Source organism: Manacus candei, unplaced genomic scaffold, assembly GCF_025592945.1.
Source record: "Manacus candei isolate 608988 ecotype Guabito, Panama unplaced genomic scaffold, ASM2559294v1 h1tg000033l, whole genome shotgun sequence".
Lineage (NCBI taxonomy): Eukaryota > Metazoa > Chordata > Aves > Passeriformes > Pipridae > Manacus > Manacus candei.
Window position 1 is genome coordinate 5,031,856 of NW_026138081.1, and position 17,398 is coordinate 5,049,253.

At 44.4% G+C, this 17,398-nt stretch overlaps 1 protein-coding gene across 2 annotated transcripts in view; it reads left to right on the plus strand.

Moving 5' to 3' along the window:
- The window catches only part of GALNT16 (polypeptide N-acetylgalactosaminyltransferase 16), a 73,113-nt gene extending 63,106 nt beyond the window's left edge, over positions 1-10,007 (plus strand). For both annotated transcript variants that reach the window (XM_051791425.1, XM_051791426.1), the window contains exons 15-16: positions 6,286-6,425; positions 8,853-10,007. In XM_051791425.1, coding sequence (XP_051647385.1) covers positions 6,286-6,423 — 138 coding nt within the window. In that variant the 3' untranslated portion in view covers positions 6,424-6,425; positions 8,853-10,007. The remainder of the gene's footprint in view (positions 1-6,285; positions 6,426-8,852) is intronic.
- Positions 10,008-17,398: the final 7,391 nt, after the last annotated feature.

The following is a 17,398-nucleotide window of genomic DNA, read 5'->3' on the forward strand; positions in this document are numbered from 1 at the left end:
TCAGCTGTCTTTCCCTGTCCCCTGTCATGGAAGGACAAGGGTCCCTCGAGGAGGGTGGAGTCCAAGCTCTGTCAGCCAGAAGAGAGATTAATTCACAGTAACACAAGCAGGCTTATTCTGCTGTTGGAATAGGATTTATTGAGTCTTGATGTGTTGATTATATACAGGCTCATTATAAAGACATGCACACATACTTAAGGATATGAGCTGTTGTTTTCCATTACCTTATATGAACAAACTGCACTTAAATCAAGGACTTGACCTAGCAGACGATTTAACCAATTGACTGTAAGCAAGGATTTTGTTTAAGCATTTCAAATAGTTAGAGATTGATTTGAATTACAGCTGCCATCCCAAACTACCTTGCAGCTGAAGGGATGAGGTGGGAGAAATGCATTTGAATTTTTAATTTAATTTGGGTTGAAATGCTTTTAAATGTTGGGGTCTTTTTTGTAGTCCCAAACTCCCATTTCAGATTTGTACTTACAAAGCCAGTTCTACTTGCAGTGCTCAAGTTTGTTGTGTTCCTGGGGAATGTTGTTATGGTTCTTCCCTTCCATAAACACAACAGTAATTGTTGCTCACACTGACATTAGATTTTAATTAGCTAGAAGCCAGTCATCTTGCAAACTATCCCATTCTCTCTCCTCCTGATATTTGAGAGGTTGATTTTCAAGAAAGAGCAAAGCTGGAGGGAACAAATGCCCTCAGCTGCCCTACAACTCGCCTATCTCCCCGTGGATACTCATAGCCCAAAGTGCAAGAACTGGGGGAGAGCAGTGTTTCCAAACTGCAGATGGGTGTATCCACTTCTCAGTTCAAGTGGACTTCTCAGAAAGTCAGAGGAGCTGACTGGGGGTGGAGGCAGGGGAGTTGAGCTACTTCAGGGAGCTGGAAGTGACAAGGAAGAGCACTGAGTAGGTGGGCTAAGTGGAAGAGGGTGAGCCTGAAAAACATGCATTGCATGGACAATATCCTAAGAGGAGATGGCAGCATAATAAAAGTCTAGCTTTGAACATCTTTGCTGTCATTGTCATCAGAGATCTGTGGTGAAAGATGTTTGGACTTTTCTGGATCTGGATTTCATGTCTGTGTCTGAGTCATGAAAAAGCAAGATTTCTGACAAAAGATGAGACACGTGATAACTTTGGTTTTTAGTGTCACTGGAGTAGATTAGTTAGATCCTTATGACAGCACCATACAGCTCCTAAAGTTGGTTTCTGCTTTCTAACATACTGAATCCGTGCCCATGCTACACAGCTGTTGTCCACAGGGCAGCTAATTTTGTTGTTAATTTTGAGTGCTGACAACAGTCCCATCTAACATATAGCTAATACTCTAGCAGAGCCCTTAGACTATTATGAGTTGTATCTAGGGTATTACCTCAAAATAAGTCTGGAATTTTGCAAGCAGGAGGATATGAGAGAATAGTTAAACTTTAGATGGTTTTTGGTTCTGTCAGACTGTTCTCCCTTGGGTTGAAAGAAGTCAGAAATTAAATCTATTTGGCACCATGATCACATTGATCATTCAACAGCAACAGCTGGCACTGCTAGCAGAAGACCAGCCAAAAGCTATTCTGCATAATCAGAAGTAGATTTCTAACCAGATGGATGTTATCCATAGTGTTATTTGGGGAATAGAATTTTTAGTTGAATGCACAATAAATTATTGCCTTTAGCTTTATTTTTGGCTCTGACTGACAGTGGGAGTGGCATTTTAATTTGTATTGTAGTGAGGACAAATAGAAGGCAAAGCAAGAGTCAGACACTAAAACAAGAGAATGAAAATGAGAAACATTGGCACAGTATTGCCCAACGGAACAAGAAGCATGCTGAGAAATCTTATTAAACAACTATATTTCATTAAAATGTGCTGAAGGAATGCGACCTCAACCTGAAAATGAGGACACCAAGTTTTCTTGTGAGACAAACAGTATTTGAAGTCCTGTATCCCTTTGTATACAATTAGGAAATTTTTCCCACTTTGCTTCTCAGTGTATCATGTTATCTGAAGTGAAGATTAATGCAACTTTATATAGAGTATCAGAAAAGAGAAGGATTGAAAGCCTGTTTATTCTGAAAGCACTTGACTCAGCGTCTTCATGATAATAAGTAGGTTACTGGCAGTATGCTGCAGCTTGAAAGCAGTTTTCAGGAGACAAGAGTTTCTCTCAATTGTGATTCTTAGTTTTACAAATTTAGGTGCTCAAAGGAAGACAGCAGTTGCTGGATCCTGGTGTGAGCTTTTCCATCACATTGTCTGCTCATATATTTAAAATTTACTGTTCATCATCTTCATGACCAGCTTCAGGCTGCCTATGGCTCTGCAAATACATTCAATTGCAACTTGTAGCATCCTTGGCTATTCCAGTTATCAGCTCTCCATAGATTTCTGTCTGAAGCATCTCAGTCCTCATCAACAAAATCTGCCTTTCTCGACTGTATTTCCTGAGTTGGGCCAACTCTGCTGAGTTTCATGGTCGGATCTTGAGAGAACCCCTGGATTGCCTGGATTATTGGGAGTTAAAAGAAAACATTTGATTATCCTGAAAAATTATACTAGTGTAAACAACTTCAGCTCTTGTATATATTGGGTAGAAGAGGACTGGCTGTTTCTGACTTTTCTCTTGGTAATTTGCACATAGAGTGCTTCTGTCCTGCCACCTCAAAGTACTTTGAAATGATAGATGAAAAAAGATGGAGAGAGATATTTACAAAAAAAGTGTGGAAATTTTTGGTTGACACTGGGGAAGAGGATCAAGACACAATGTTTCAAAGAAAATCTGGATTCTTTTTTCCCCCTCCATCTTCACTCCAAATCTACTCTGACCAGTAAACTGTATTATCTTCATCTGCACAAGAAAGGGAGACCAAAGAGGATTTTCACGCCAAAAATTTTCAGATTTTGCAATGCTTGTGTCTTCCAAAAGCTTTACTTCCGAGTCATAATGTCTTGGTGTAGGAGAGTAGAGGACTCCCTGTAACATTTGGCTGTGTATGCAGAAAGTGTCTGCTCTGTTTATTTTTTGCTGAAGATGGGCATTATTGGCATCATTTAAAATTATCTGTCCAGGCTCTCTGTATGGTCTGTGGAGAAAGCTGGGCTGTGCCAGAAGGTTCTTGTACCTTGGACTCCTCCATAAGTATGTCACGAGGGAACTAGTTTAGACTAAGTTGCCCAGTTCTGAAGTGGCTGACAGTGGGAGATGAGCATCCTACCTCCTGTTTCCACCCATTCCTACTGCCCACCCTCCTCAAGGGTCTGAGAGGGCAGGATGTTGGGCTGTCTTTGGTAATTCTGTGGTCTGACAGTCAGACGGGGGGGGCTTCTGAAAGGTTCAGGTGAAGTCGGGGGGTTGCTCTGGGATCTCGTGAAGGGCAGCAAAGCACAGTTTCTGACCAGAAAGGGTAAAATCCATCATTCTGAATGTACCACTTCTGTGTGAGATGAGGAGCCCTACTTTGGCTTTTACTGTTGGTGTGTTTTATAACAGCTTCATACATGGCAGGGGACCCCTGGTGGTCTAGTGTTTAGGATGCGGCACTCTCACCGCCGTGGCCCGGGTTCGATTCCCGGTCAGGGAACCCCTCCGGGCAGATGGAGCTGGTCAGCCCTGTAAGGCCATCCATCCAAGAGAAGGTCACTCTAAACAAACCTACGTCCTGAGGACCTCACTGCCACCGTCCGAGCTCGCTCGGCCCCAGCAGTTGAACCTTAGGATTAAAGGGTGGGCTCAGTTCAGCGCACACTGTGTCTCACCTAAAAAATCCACTGCGCAGGCTCAAAGGGTAAAGACCTTTCCCAGATCTTCATTCGCGAAGACTGGCCATACTATACTATACTAAAAATACATGGCACCTCCCTGCAGCCCAGGGAAGCCTTATCTTCAACTCTCACCTTCTCGGTGTTCCTCTTCCCCCTTCCCCATCCTTGTCCTATTTTATTTTGAACAAAGGCACCTGGGGTGACTTGAGATGCTATGCTTCTCAGTGGTATTATTCACTGAGAAGCTGATTGATTCGGTGTAGTTTGTTAGCAGCAGCAGATGTGCTCTGGTGAGCGTTTACTGGTGTCCTGCTGTGGCTGCAGACTCTCCCTACAGACTTCACAGTGGGTACCTGCTCGGCATGGACAAGATGCCACAGCAGCAGGTCTCTGATCTGGAGGAATAAAATGAGCAAGCCTCCAGTGGTGCTAGTTTTCTCCTGAACAGCTAAAAGGAAGAAGAAAACCAGTGTCCCTCAGTAATTGCTCTCGTACCCACATAGGGAAAGGTGAAGGACGAGACTGGGAATTCACAAATACAGAGAGGTGGTGGGAGAGTAGAGGACAAGGAACTAGGTGGGCTTTGGAGAAGGTCAAAAGACTCTTCACTGAGTTGTCTGTGACTCTGGGAAACACTGTCATGCAGCGATCGCAGCAGCTGGGCAGAGTGTGCAGCTTTCTAGGGGAGAAGACCTCCTGCTTTACACTCCATCATTGCAGCTGCTGCCTTATGGTATTAACTCTTCCTCAGCTCTTTGTAGGGAGACTTCTGCCAGATGGGAGCCAGATGGCTCTGGGTGTAGACAGTGGGTTGCAGCAGCTGGTGAGGGCGTTGTAGTGCACAGACTGCATTGTAGCTCCCTGTCCACCATCACTGCATTCCTCTGCCCCCTTACCTGTTAAAACCAGATTTTTCCTGCTGCACAAACAGCTCTCCTTTAGTAGTATCCTGTCAAACAGGACTAGCACTACTGGCAAATTGATGCTGCCTCTGGTACTTAGTCTTGAAGAAATATGTGATACAGGAGCAACAGATTACTCTGAGCTTTCCAACTGCCCTGCCTTCCAAGAAACATAACCAGTGCACAGATCTGGAGGGCAGCTGCCAGCAATATATGAACCTAACTGGATATCTTAAACCACACACCATGTGGCAACGTTTTTGCCATGTTACACAAGAATTAAAATGTTTGTAGGTTTTGACATTGCAGGAAATTTTTTAATTCACTTTGCATATAGTTTCTGCAATAGCCTTGAAGTCCACTAGTGTTGCAAATTGTTTATTTTTCTCCATCAGTCTCATGGGTTAACCAACACATATTCATAATATTCCTAAAATGTTTACTGACTGAGCACCCAGATCATAATTCTGTCTGGGTCATCTGTGTGACTGAAAAGAATGATGGGAAAATCCCTGAAGCCTGGACCCCTCAATCCTATAACCTACTGGTCTCAACTGTGTCCCACTGGAGGTGAATGGCACTGCCTCACCTGGGAGATTCCAAACCCACAGACTCATTTTGACTTTTTTGTCTTCATTATTAGCCACAATGTTCCCAGTTCTTTCTAGCAGGGATGGAAGGTACTCAGCAGAATTTGCAGTGCAAGGTTACAGCATATGTTCTGTTTCCTGGCAAGCAGCACAACCGAAGTGGACCTTCAGGAAAGGGTTGCATGTGGGACCTTGTGCATATGCTCTGAGGGGAGCAGACCCAGAGGAAAGCACTGCAGAAAGCAGAGCAATATGCACTGAGAAGCTGTCAAATGCACACTTATAAACTGAAATGTTGACAGGGAAAATAAAATTATGAAGAAGAGACAGCTGAGAAGGTGCAGAACTATGAAGAGCTTTCAATGTAGTGCTCACAAAAATCTTGAATTTTCTGAGAGAAGAGATGAGGGGACATGGAAGAGAGAGAGATCCAGTGAACAGTAGGAAGTGTGGACGTATTTCTTTCTGTGTTGGGAGACCTTTCAATGCTTTGCTCTCTATGGACTGGAAAGAAACCATAGAGGGGTTTCAGGTTTTGACAGGTATCTGGCTGCATGGAGGTGCAGGACAGAGAATGGCAGGGAAACTGCAAATATAATATGCATTTGAAAATGTCACTACTTGCTGATTCTTGTGTTCATAGAATATGCTGAGTTGGAAGGGACCCATCACAATCATCAAGTCCAACTCCTGGCCTGCACACCCCAAGAATCACACCATGTGCCTATGAGCATTGTCCATACACTTTGAAATCCGTCAGGCTTGGTGCTGTGACCACTAGTGTTGTTTGCCTTCTAGATGCTTCTGAATATCTAGCCCTATAATTCAGCTACACCCTAACCCTACCTAACTCCAGATGTCGTTAATACAGGAAACCAGCGATTTGGAGATGCTGTCCATACCCAGATTTTCACTCTCTCCAGTTGTTGAGGTTTACTTGATATTTAGGCTCAACCTTCAGCTTGAAGGCACAGTTGTGTGGTGAAATGGAAGTAACAGCATGTTTTTTCTGTGTCTTCTCACAGAAGTGGAAGATGAAAGGCAGTTTCATTCAACACTTTGTCAGTGGTCTCTGCCTGGAAAACAAATCTGGAAGAATGGTCACCAACCCGTGTCAAGCAGGTGTACCTGGCCAACAGTGGGAGCTGCTACAAGCAACATGATGGTAGCACAGAGATCTCTTCGTTTCTTTGTGCATGAGGCTTTGGGAACAGAGGGGGATTGGAAAGGGAGGAATGGTTTTGTATGTCTGACCCTAAACGCTTTCATTGTGCCCATCAGTAAGCCACCATTTCAGCTGAGCACTTGGTGTTTTTGAGCTTTTCAGAGAAGAAGCTGGGGGTGACATGGATCAGGAGAGTTGCTGAAATCTTCCCATCTGTTGTCTTAAGTTCTTCTTTGTAGCTGATGCCCATGCACAGCTGCACCCAGAGATGGGGGAGGACCCAGCCCAATACTTGGAGTGACCAGAAGTACCTTGCAGCTGTCCCCATCCTTTCCTTTTTCTGCATCCAGATTCCATGACCTTCAGTTCAGCAGCTTAGGCTATGCTTGTACAAACATGGGTAGCTCTTTGGCTTCCCTGGCTTTTTGCTCTAACATCACGCATCCTTTATGTTTTCTCTCATTACCTCACTGTCAGTGAGGACTGGCCAGAATAGTCATCATGATGAGTGGAGAGGCTGAGAAAGAACTAGCAGACCCTGGGAACAGGTTTGTCACCTCTTTGTGGTGGACCCGTTCCATCCTTTGCCCACAGTAGCTGCCCTACAGCCAAATGTGCTGAGGCTGGCACAATGCTGACAAGACAGATGGAAAAGGGACAGTCTGTTTTAGCAGCGTTACCAGGGATTGTTTTGGGACTATTCCCTGTTGAATTCTTCCTTTAAGCTTTTTTACATGTGGAAGGCCAGCCCTGCCTCCAAGAGTGATCCCAGCCTGCAAGTTCAGGGTACCACACTCTGATGGAACCAGTCAGAAAAAGGTACCAGCACTTTGGGATGTCAGGAAAGTTGAGACTGTTCTCTGACTGCTCTTCCTGGTGTTACCAGACACTGCCCACTGCACTCCACACCCCAGGTGATGCACAGAGCTATGTGGGCAGCACACACAGACAGTGACACTGCATATGGCTCAGGCCTGTGACAGGAATCCACCCAGTTCCCCGCTGTGAGAGGCAGAAGGGGACAGCCCCTAGGTCACAGCAGACTTCCTGCTATTGGCTGGGCAGGACCACAGTCCTCGTGCTGGCTCTCTAGCTCTGCATAGCCCTTGTGAACACAGCCTGGCATGACAAGCCACCCAGTCCCTCTATCTGGTTGCTTTTCCCCCTCAGAAAGAGGAGGCAAAAAGGCTGGTGGCTGCCCTACTTTTGACCCCCTCTGTCTTCCCAGTGAGCACCTTAGCTGGTAAAGCCTAAACTGTCCCCTGCACAAATGCTGCCACAGTGCAGGTCCCCCCTGAGAGATCTCTCCTTTGTGTTCTGGAAATACCAAAGACAAGCTAGCATCCCAGTCTTGCTCTCAGTTATCAGTCAGCTCTAGCTGAGTGTGGGTTTTCAGACCTGCCAGGCGACACTTACCTATTGAAATAAATAAAAACTTCCCCACTGCCTTACCTTTTCCTACTCAAATCTGTTAAATTTTCCTCTTGAGCTAGGTTTTGTAAACTAACCCTCTTTTTCAAGAGCCTGACTGGGGAACCAGGTGGTAGGACCACCTTCATTAGGCAATTGCTTGCCTGGGTCCTTTATGATCTGATGTAGAAGAAACAGGTTGTTCATCTGGATTCTGAACAGCTGGCTGCTTTTGATCATGTTTGTATCTCTTTTTAATTCTTTATCTTAGCTTGGTATTAGCCCAAACAGTTGACAAAAGAACAGATACTGTTCTTCATACGTTGCATGTGCTCAGAAGTGCTTGTGTGAGAATGGGACAATGCTTTTTTTTCTTGGTTTTAAAAACTTAAATCTGTCACATGGCAGGAGCTCTTTTCCTGTGTCCCTCTTCACTTTGACATTTGCTCACTATCTTGGCACTGATTAGTTAGAAGAGTGATCTGCCTGCACTGTGAAAACTCATGAGGGAGTTCCGTTTGGTCATTACAGAATGGTGCAGCTGCACTTCCGTGTTGGAATGGGGGCACTGACTCTGTGGTGATTTCTCTTTCCCTGTATAGAGATGCTTTGGGCTGGAAACACTGAGGTCAGAAGAGAGCAGAGAAGGAAGGAAAATAGCGTAGGAATAGAAAGAGGGCAGGACAGACAGATCCATCAAAGGGAGAAATGCCATCCTATTAGCTATTGCATTTTTAATCAAGAATATACGTGAGATGCTACTCCCAGAATGGCATCATTATACAACAGAAAACAGGAACAGCCAAAGTCTCACATACCTGGATTGAAAAATGTTGATGCAAAGAGAGATGAAGGGCCACGGAGCAGGTACTGTACGGATGCTCTGTATACAATGAAGTGCAAAAGGATTGTGTATTTTCGTCAAAATGCACCCTAAGTGGACCATCTGAGCTCCCCCCATTTTACTCTCCAGCAGCTTAAGGGTTGCAGCTAACAGCATGTTCACTCCTCCACCAGGTATTGCTCCTTCCTCCTTGCTCCCACTGTGTGTGCGGCTTTCTTGCAGTTCCTTCTTCATAACCGTTCTGGGACTAGGACCCAGCTCCTCTACAGACAGTTCTCCTGACTGCTGCAGGCCACAGAAGCTCTGCTTTTATACAGTCTCCAAGCTCTGGGCCAGGCCTGATTCAAAGGGCTCTTGTCAGTACAATGGCTACTGCCCTTGACTGTGTGTTTGGCTCCACTTTTGGAGGTTACTGACTGCTCCTGGAGCAGATACACCTGGACTAGCTGTGTTGATTTGTACCTCTCTTGCTACTGCTCTCCTCATGACAGAGGGTTAACTGGCAGCCTTTTGGGGCTGTGAGCTGGCCTTGGGGAGAAAGGGGAAGAGGTGGACATGCTAGATGTCAATATGCTAGATGTCAATAACTCAAATTGTTTCTGGAGTTAGGAGTTAAAAAATAAAACTCTACCTGTTTTTGGACATGTTCTCCTGAGGTCAGCTCCCCACTACTCACTATGCTTTCAGCCAAACAACTGCTCTGTCTAGACACAGAGCTCCCCACACTTTTGGAAGCCATTGGTTTCCTATGCATTTTAGCTGTTCCTGAAAAGGAGGTACATTGCAAAAGTCTGCTTTCAAGTGGGCGAACTGAACTTCTCCTCAGAATAAACAAAGTCTTGTCCAAACTCATTATTAGGATACTTTCCATTTCCCTTGCTTTCTTCTCCAAGGTCCATGCAGTGCCATGTTTTGGAACAGGACTGTGATAGGGTTTTTGACTGAGTCCCCAGATTTGTCCCAGTGTTGTGTTTCTTTAACAATTAGAACAAGCAGCTGCTCACTCTTGTTTTCCTGTTTATTTTAAGCAGCCCCCTACACTGTCAAGACAGAGCATTTGCATTGGTAATGCCTTTAAAGACAGCTGGTTTTGTATCAGAACATCCAATGTAATTTTGTGTGCTGTGAACCAATGGGGGTTTATTTAAGAGGAGCTGAAACTACTGTTGTACAGAAATCAATTTCGAAAGGTTTATTTTCCCCACTCACTTGTAAGTTGCTCTTTGCCAGATGTAATTTATGTGGAACCCAGATTTGTTTTCCTTTTTCTTCATAAAGCATGTGCCAGAATCTGTTTAATGCCTGGAATAAAATCCATTTTGAAACAAGTGTTTCAGCCAGTTATTATTCCCCCTAAGTTCCTCTAATGGAAAAGAGCATCCTTCCTTGCCGGTCCTCTCCTCTGTCTCTCACTGGGTTTGTTCCCCAGACGTGCATACCCCAGTTCTTTGTATGGGTTCCCGGGGTGCTTCTGGAGGGATACTGCTGGAGCTGGCAGAGATACTTCTAGGATACAGTGGCATATCAGTTGAAAAGGACTGAAGAAGTCCTTCTCAGCTGGATAGGAAGACAAATGTCCTTTCTGGCAATTAATGGCCTGACTTACATGCTGAAAGAAATAGGCAGGGGTGGGGAGAATTAATTCTTCCTGTTACTTGATCTTTTCCTCGGATTATCAGCTTGCCTATTTTTTACATAAGCCTCCCAGAGACCTTACTTCTACCTCTGGCTTGAGGGCAGAGAAGCATCACCACCCACAGATGCCTCCTTGAATGCGTGTTGCTGAGCCTCAAATATAGTAATTCCCCAAGGAGGCTGAGTAAGCTTTCCTAACCTCACATTATTTAAAAAAATAAAAACAGCCAGAAATGTCAAGTTGGAGACTTTAAAATCGGGGCTTAACTGCCTGCTAGGCTTTTTCAAACTAGGATCAGCTGAGTCTGCTTCTACAGAAAGCAGCGGTGCTAGAGCATCTCTCAGGAAGGTATTCTGGAAGTTAGCTGGTGTGGGGGGAACCAGTGCTCCCCCATGGAGCCCGGTGGTATATCTGGTGTTTGAGTGCTGTGGGAACTCAATAAAAAGGAGAGGAGTTGTGGCTTCCTCTCTTAGTGCTGCTTCTGTAGCAGAACATAGTTGGGCTGTGTCCCTGGAGCCCTGCCATGCACACCCTGAGCGATGATCTCTGAAGTGTCCTAGAAACCAGGAAGTTCTTAGGCTGTAATGATGGATGGGAATACTTTAATTAGTGCTGTCTTGGAAAATGATATACTGATCTTCTGAAGAGCCAGACTTGGGAGGGGGGGGGGAGGCTTGGAGGGAAGGAGAAATGAGTGAAGAATGAGTTACCCTCTGAGGAGGATAGGGTCAAACATGCAATGGTCTGACACGTACATGATGTATGTAGAGTTGAGTTTGAGTTCGAGAAGAGTAGAGTTGAGTTTGGAGTAGAAACAGGTGTCTCAAAAGGAACTAGAACCAAGTGTGGGGAAAATTATGGAGGAGTAACTTCTTTGCAGGAGCCTGAAAACATACAATCACCATGTCCCCAGCAGTCGTACAGCTGGGTCAAATTTGGTAGATGCTTTGTCTAACAAGGCAAATCATGTGTTATTTGGTTTTGTTGCATGTTTGTTTGTTTTGTTTGGGTTTTTTTTAAATACTCAAATACTTCATTTTAGCACTCACAAAGCAGATTATTTTCTTAAAAATAGAGGTATTCTCCAAACTACATTCAGTAACAAATCTAGGTGCTAAGAGACCATCATTTTTTGCAGTCTGTTAAAAGGGATTTACTTGATACAGAGACCTTGTGGGAATGTCTCTTCATTCTCAAAACCCTCTGCTACTGGGCTGCAGAGTGTGTAGAAGGGGATAACTCTATCCCTCTAACTGGACTTCTTCAGCCTTTTAGAAGTACATACTAAGTGCAGAAAACCTGATTGCTGCTCTTCCTTTGGGCAAGCATCCTAATATGCTTCCTGCATCCTTTCTCGTCTGGTCTCTAGTGCTTGGTGAACACAACTGAAGAGCTCCTGTATCTCTCTCTTTTAGGGGGCCTAAGATTTAGTCCTTCAGTGTGACTTGTGAGCACTTAAAACAGAAGCAAAGGAGCCCTGGAGAACTGCAAATAATGGAATTAGATGTTTAGATATACCTAAAAAACCCCCTTGTTTTCAGTGTGTTTGTTTTGCTGCTATAGTAGCAAAAAGCCAGCAGAGCACTGCCCTGTGAAAATAAACAGGATATTTGCAGCATGCTGGGCTTCTGCTTCTCCAGGGGAGAACTCAGTGCCCATGCGCAGGCAGGAGGCATTGCCCCTGTGCAAGGTAGCAACCATCCACATTTCTAAGGCTTTTTTTCTGTAAGGTGTTCTGCAAATGTCTATGATACAGCCCAGAGCTATGTTAAAAAATGTTTCTGTGCTGCAACATGTTGCAAAGGAGCCACTGGGCAATGGGAGTCTTGAGTACAGGAGCTAAGTGAACAACCTTTTCCTTTTTTGACTGATCTGCATCTGTTTGAGAAATGCTGCTTAAATCTAACCAGTGACTGACCAGTAATTAAAACCAGACCAGAACAAGGTAGTATTTCTTTGCTGAAAATGACACTGGGTAAGTGTTCAGACTTGCCTATTTTTGAGGCATCCCATCTGAATGGAAATAGCAGTTTCTGCTTGACATATTGATTAAAGTAAATCCAGCTTCTTCTGTAGTGCACAGTGCAAAAAAAAAAAAAAAAAAAAAAAGAATAAGAGAAACAGTAACAAAAATAATCCACTTGGGAAAAAATTATGGTTTTAATACGATTCTGGTGGAAACCAGCTTCTCTGGTTTTGATTTCCATGGAAACTAATACAGCAACACTGCTTACCACTGCCTGCAGCAGAGTTGAGCTTCGCTGTAACAACAGCAGCAGTGCACTGGGTGATGAGCTGGCCAGTGCCTGGGGGAGGCACAAATTCATGACCATGAAGTGAACAAAATAGGTTCACTGACCCAAAAGGCCACCCATGGATCCCTCTGCACCTCCAGATCTGTCTCTACTTTCTTTTCCAAGGGCTCTTCTTCCTGAATTTTGTGTTCAGAGCCCAGGGGTGCTTTGCCTTCTCCTCATCTCAGTTTCAATTGATGGATGTATCTCAGTATCCCTCTCTGTAGCAGCCTGAGCTTCTTGTAAGCATGGTGGCTTCTGCCTCCTGGGGTGGTTTTGAGCTCTCACAGGCTTCATCCCAACTCGAGATCCCTTTTCACCTCACGCCCTGGCATGTTGTGTCACTGCCCCATGGGGCTGCCATGGGGTCTCCTGATGGTTGTTTAGTTTTAACTTGTAAACCTGCTGCTGTCTGCTATTGGCTTCCCTTCAGCATCAGGATAACCAGAACTGGCCCTGCAGTATAGCTGTATTTGGAAGTTCCCACAAAGGTTTCAAAGAAGTGGGACAGCTGCATACAAAGCACAGAGAACAGCTTGTTTGAAGAGGTGATCTTTTTATAGTTCACCAGAGTGTGTGTGTATTTCTTTACCCACCAAAACACCTTGTTTCCCAGTCTTCCCAACATATAATGAGGGCAAACCAGAAATCATATCAATGCTGGTATATTTTGAAGGTAATGGCTTGCATTTCACCCTTGCTGAAGAGAAGCAGTGTTGTTCCCAGTGCTGTGGCAAACAGAAAAGCAGTGGAAGGGGAAGTACTGAGATAGGTATGAAGACACACAAATATGGCCATGGTTTCTAGAGTAGAAAAAAAGGGAAGATGCCTGATGAGTGCCTTTCAGCCCAATCAATAGTAGAGCAACAGGATGAAGAAGAAAGAAATGTGAAAGGAACAGAAGTCTTCCTGTGATGGCTGGGGGTGTTTCCAGGACAAGACTGTGCATACACTTGTCACATTTGGGAAACAGACTCAATCAGAATTCTTCCTGCTCAGACTAAATTCCTGAATTTTAATACTGTTGGCTTTAAGAAATGTGAGTGGCTGGGAGAATGCTGCTGGCCAGCCACTGGCTTTGTGGCAGGACCACCAATAAAGAGCTGAACAAAGGCAGGTGTGAGCCTGAGGGCTAGAGGGCAGCTTTGTGGTTATCCTCCTTGGTATTTCTTCAGCAACAAACACAAGGAAACTGGTGATAGAGCATTTAAATCTTGAAGTAGCTACTAGGAAGGAGAGAAATACAGTTAATATTGAATCAGGTTTGCCTTCTGTACTGACAGTGTTCAGGGGATGCTTTGTACAGATCCTCCCTCAGTATCCAGCATCACCTCTCTTCCCCTTTGACACACCCTACCTATCTCAAGTTAATACACTGCTTAATACACTGATACTTCTCTCCATTAAAATCATCTTAATGACAGCAGTAGATGAAGGCTTGACTATGTGGGCTTACCATCTGGACTGCCTCTGCTGCTCAGCATGCTGCAGGATGGGAAGCATGTCGGTGTTTCAGCGACTCAGGTATGGAGGGATCTATTTGAGGCAGAAGTCATTTTTTTTAGGTAATTTCTCAGATTTTTGAGGAAAAGTAGCAAATTGTAGCAGAGACTTGATTCTAAATTGTTGGGTTTACTCAGCCTGGTATATTGGGTTTGCAGGCTGCTTTATCCTTTCAGCCAGCCCTTAGTAGTTTTAAACCATCCCCTGGACCAGGTTTACTGGCATAGTGGAGATATTCAGCTGCTGCAGGGGAGTTGGGCTCCTCACTCTTACCTCCTGCCATATCTAGGATTTTTATGGAGTCTTCACCTGCAAGAGTTTTGTTTAGTCTGAATCACTCAGAGCTGATGATGCAGAAGCCATAACATACTTGTTAATGAAAACGGGGAATTAAAAATGCAACAGATGTAGCTAAGTCTAAAAGCATACCAAAGCATCTTCAAGCTGGGTCTTTCACAGTTCATCTCCAGGCTTCAGTGCAGCATGTTCAGTCTTTTGTATTTTCTCTCTCTTAAACGCTACTGGGCCGAGATTTGTTGTGTGCAGTTCTTCAACTGGAGACTGTACTGTTACAACGCTACTGACAAGGACAACCAAATGATCTCAAAGTCCCTCTAATTACCCAAAGCTGAAGTGTCACCTCTGCTTTCTGTCTGAGGAGATAAAAGCAATGTTCAGAGACCCACTTAATACCTTAGCATTTTTCAAGGCAATCAACTGTTCCAAGCTCTTTTTCCCCCAAGCAATCTAAATGCTAAATAGATATTTTAAATAATTACCATCTCTAAGGCGAGGAGCCATTTTCCCTGCAAACACCTGATGCTCATTAGCAACATTTAACTGTCACACATCACTTCTGTTTACTCTGAGGTTTTGTGGCAGAAGTTTGTCAGGTATCTGCAAGTAATGAGCCTATGCTGAAGAGCTGGGGAAGCCTCTCGAGCACAAATCCTTTGTCCTGAGAGAGAAGGGGTCTGGATTTCTGCAAAACTCTTCCCTATCTCCACTCCCAGCTTCATTTTGATCTTATTAAAAATAAATAGTGCCAAGTGAACTACACCAACCTGGAACCAGCATAAGCCAGGCCCCCAAATCAGAGATCAGCTCAGCCTGGAGGGGCAGGGTGGCAGAAAAGCTGGCTTCAGCCTGTCTTTGCAGCTTCTCTTTCCCAGGTCAGAACAGGACACAACCTAGACACTGGTGGCTGCTTGCAGCATCCAAGAGCCCTTGACAGGACCAGCAGCTGCCAGCACAGCTGTAGCCCTTTGCCCAGGAACCTCTCTAGCACACACTGAACTATGAATCCCACGGGGATTCTGCTGCAAGGCTGGTAGAGCAGCTTTCTCGCCTCAAGCAGAGCTTCCTGCTGGGGAAGTCCATAGGAGGGGTCTGCTCCCTGTACCTGATATGGCTGTCAGGAATCACTCCCACCCTTGTACCAATGCAATATGTCAATGAAGGAACAGATTTTTTGGGAAACTGGGACTGCTCAAGTGGAGCTGTTCTTAGTTTTGCCTGCTAAAGCTGTTCTACTTTGCAGCTCACATGATAATAGAGCTTGGTTTGAACAAAGGATGTATGATTCTAGCCTGGTGGTTGGAGAGCTTCGTGTCTTTGGAGCAAGACCTGGAGCCTGAGATTGCTTCAGGAATTACTTTGCATTTTTATTCAGTAACCATTTAATTTCAAGCTCATAAACAGCCTTTGGAGGTCCTGCGTGGAATGCAGGACCTTTCTGCAAATACCCCAGCTGCTACTAGAAAACTATAATTACTTTCACACTGGTGCAGGCCATCCTCAGATATTCCACATCAAGGATTTCAAGAGATCCTCACCATAAGACAGTCAGTGTTTTGGCCTTTAATCCTTCCTGCCAGCCCCAGACAAGCCTTTACTGTTTGGGGAAATAGAGAAAGCAGCAACTCTTATTTTTCCATTTATTTGCAATGGCTGTGTTTGGAGAAGGCTTATCAAATCAAGGAAAGTGAAGGAACACCTTGTTTATGAGTTCCCTTAGCACTTAGTCTCAGAGGTGTCTGAACACAGCTGAGATTAAAACACTTCTGGATAGGTGTTGAAGCAGATCCTGAATTGTGAAGACTGAGATGTGCATATTTGAGGTGAATCCAGCTTTGGACAACAGTTGAACAGAGGCTTTTTGGATTCCAGTGTGAGATCTAGCAATTCACATCGCACCTACAGCCTTTGGATCTGGGCTTTTGGACACCATCCGTTGTCTGGGGTACAGCTAGAAAAGAGTCTGAAATCATCTGACTTTGAGTGCTGTGTTTTGGCTAGGATGCCACAGATACTTTCTAAAGTTCTTATTGAAATGTCTTATTTGAATAATGAGTGTTTTATTACCACAGGGGTTCTTATCCTGTGATATACTGCAAACAAGGCTGAAGGTCTCAAGTGAGTGGACCCTTTGATGGATGTGCTGTGCATGGTAGTGCTGTCATCTATGACCTCTGTGAACTCAGTGCCTCCAGATACCATGTTCATTGGTAAAAAAGATCATAAAATCTCAAAGGGGATTTTTGGTGTTGCTCAGAGGAAAAGCAAGCACTGCTGTAGGAATTTCCTCTGAATTAGATAGTAATAAAACCTGACCCAGGTGACTGTAAGCTTGTGTGAGAAGGGTTATCTGGGGGCTCTCCCTCATAACCCAGGGTCCCCACCACCTGATCTGTTCAATCACATCTTAATTTGACCATAATCCCTGCAAGCTAATGAAAGGGAAGTGGCAGGAGAGGCTTGGTGCCTGCTGCAGCAATGAGTGACCAAGCAGATCCTGAAAGCTGTAAAAGCTTTTAAGGAGATCAATATTCCCTGTGCACTCATTTCTAATTGGACTTTATTGCAGGTCTCTGATTCATGTAGTTCATTAAATGGACTCAGAGTTTCTATAACTAAGTTTATACTCCTAGGGCATAGGATCAAAATAGCAGCAGCAAGCAATTGCCAAGGCCCCTAGAACTTATCTGGAGAAGTAATTGCAAGAGTGCTGAAGTATTAGATTTCAAAGAAGCGTGGATATGGCTAAATCAGTATTATTAATTACTTTTAAGTTTACCAAAAAAAGTTATCTGCCATGTTAAGAGTGACTTTAAAAACCACCCAGTGCCATGAAGTAGGTATTTCAACTGATATGTAGTACCTCTTGCATTCTGGGGCAAGTATTTTCTGAGTCTTCATGAAGCCCATGAGTAAGCAGCTCCCAAACAGTAACTGTATCCGGTAGAGTTATACCATCTCCAGTTCTCTCATTTTCATGACACTCATA